Here is a 2,093-nt window from a genome sequence, read left to right as displayed (position 1 = left end):
CCATCTTTGAGAAGCAGAGGCAAAGCCCATCTCACTGGCCCCTGCACGACGGCAGCACCCCTGTCCCCATCCCAGGGGCAAGGGCGGTGGGTCCCACTCCCGGGAGTGTGTGAAGCAACCCAACCGCCCTGGGAGTCCTGGGGGTCTGGGGCTCACGCCAGCCTGGAATGTTTGGGTGTGTGAGGAGGTGGGCAGGAGGGGCTGAGGGGGCAGAAAAGAGAGAAGGCAGAGGCCTGGGAGCTGACGGGTCGCACCCCCAGACCAGCCAGCCCCACGGGCTTCGGCTTCCCTCAGAGAGGTCCACACCTGTTCCATCCAGAGAGAAAATCATGAAGTTGGTCAAGGGGAAAACCTGCCAGAGGAAGGAGCTGCGAAAGTGGCAGAACAAGGCTTCGGTTGGCAAAAGAAGCTGGAAGAGGGGGAGAATAAACAAGCTGTTGCAGATTTTAAAAAACAGAGACACCAAAGGGTGGACAGGTCACGCCCAGGATGGATGCGATGCTGTGGAATGCACTGAAGACGGATGGGGCGGGCGGCGCCCGGCGGGCTCAGATGGCCTCCACATAGTTGGCCGGCAGCATCCCCGTGTCGCCGGTGCGCTCCACGGTCCCGTACATCCAGCCGTCGTCGATCTGCTGCACGTTGACGATGGTGTCCCCGTCCTGGAAGGAGACCTCGTCCTCGTCGGCGGCACTGTAGTCATACACGGCGCGGTACCGCTTCTGCAGGGGTCGGGGTGCGGTTAGTCAGGGGTGCCTAACTCTCTGGGACCCCAGAGCAGAGTGGACCAGAAGCTGGGAGACACAGAAGGGCTGGGCTCTGCCATGAATTTTCTCACCTCTGTGTCTCATTTTCTGAAAGCAACCACCTTTTTAATAATGCATCTGGCATCTACTAAGGGCCAGGCACAAACAGGGACGGAGGTTACAATAGTTCTGCCCTGTGTCTCGGAACAGGAACACAGTAATGTCCGATGGACACCATGCCGGGTAGAGGTTTAAAATATGACATGTCCTGTGTTCTATTATCTGCATTTTTTTTTTCTTTTGGCCGCCCCCGTGTGGCATGCGGCATCTTAGTTCCCCGACTAGAGATCGAACCCGTGCCCCCTGCAATGGAAGCTCGGAATCTTAACCACTGGACTGCCGGGGAAGTCCCTATCTGTGTTATTATAAGCACCAGTCTTTCTTCTTTTTTTGAAGCTGTTGATGAATCTGGTTCCCAAGTTCAGGACAAAGACCAATTCCTGTGAGAAAAACCTCCAAGTGACACAAGACATATCTGTCAGGTCCCACCTTCCAACCTCAGCCAAAGTCTTGTGCTTAAGCCCCAGCTCTAGGAAATGTCCAGTAAAAACACATGAACTCTAGCTGTGATCTTGGAAGTAGGCAAGATTCTAACGTCCTCTGACCCTCACTGCCCTTGACATCGACTTGTCTCTGGGGGTCAGCTCAGGCTTTACGGTGCCCCAGGCCAGGCTCTGGGATCAGTGTGGGTCCGGGGCTGGACAAGCCCATTAGAAACCTCCGGGATCTGCCCCCGCTGCTCCGCCCCACCACCAGGACCCCTGCTCAGACCTTCTGTTTGCATCCTCTGGTCTGCCTCCTCCAACGGTTCATCGATTGTGATCTTGGGGGAACGTTCCAAAATGCAAACCTAAGGATGTTACTCCCTGGCTTTAAATCCTTCAGAGGCCCCCTATCCCCTTCAGCATGAAATTTCAAACTCCCCTCCCCCCAACCCCGCAGCAGAAACCAGCTTCATCAGCCCCGAAGGCTATGGAACCCTCAAGAAATGACTGAAGTGACCTCGGTCTCTTATCACCAACTCTGTCTTTAATCTCTTGGGCCAAGTCACCACATCTAAGCCTGCACCCTGCAATAGCCGCCTAACTCATCTCCCTGCTTCCGCCCTCAATCTTCTGTTGCTGCTTCTCAACGCAGCTGCTAGAGCCACGTTTTAAAAACACAAGTCAAACCCCTTACTCTGCACAGCTCACCAGTCACAAAGGCCCTCCTATGGCCTACAAGTCCCTGCATGATCAGACCTCATTCCCCGCCCTCTTCTCCTCTCTGGTCACCTTTGCCTTCCTG

The 2,093-nt window shown here is 55.3% G+C and overlaps 1 protein-coding gene across 1 annotated transcript in view; it reads right to left on the bottom strand.

Annotated features, from left to right (window-relative positions):
• Positions 1-311: 311 nt before the first annotated feature.
• The window catches only part of LASP1 (LIM and SH3 protein 1), a 37,575-nt gene continuing 35,793 nt past the window's right edge, over positions 312-2,093 (bottom strand). Inside the window, exon 7 of the mRNA XM_007465148.1 lies at positions 312-722. Within this exon, the coding sequence (XP_007465210.1) occupies positions 549-722 (174 nt within the window). The 3' untranslated portion in view covers positions 312-548. The remainder of the gene's footprint in view (positions 723-2,093) is intronic.

This window comes from Lipotes vexillifer, unplaced genomic scaffold, assembly GCF_000442215.2.
Source record: "Lipotes vexillifer unplaced genomic scaffold, Lipotes_vexillifer_v1.1 scaffold591, whole genome shotgun sequence".
Taxonomy (NCBI): domain Eukaryota; kingdom Metazoa; phylum Chordata; class Mammalia; order Artiodactyla; family Lipotidae; genus Lipotes; species Lipotes vexillifer.
This window is presented reverse-complemented; position numbering and strand designations above follow the sequence as displayed.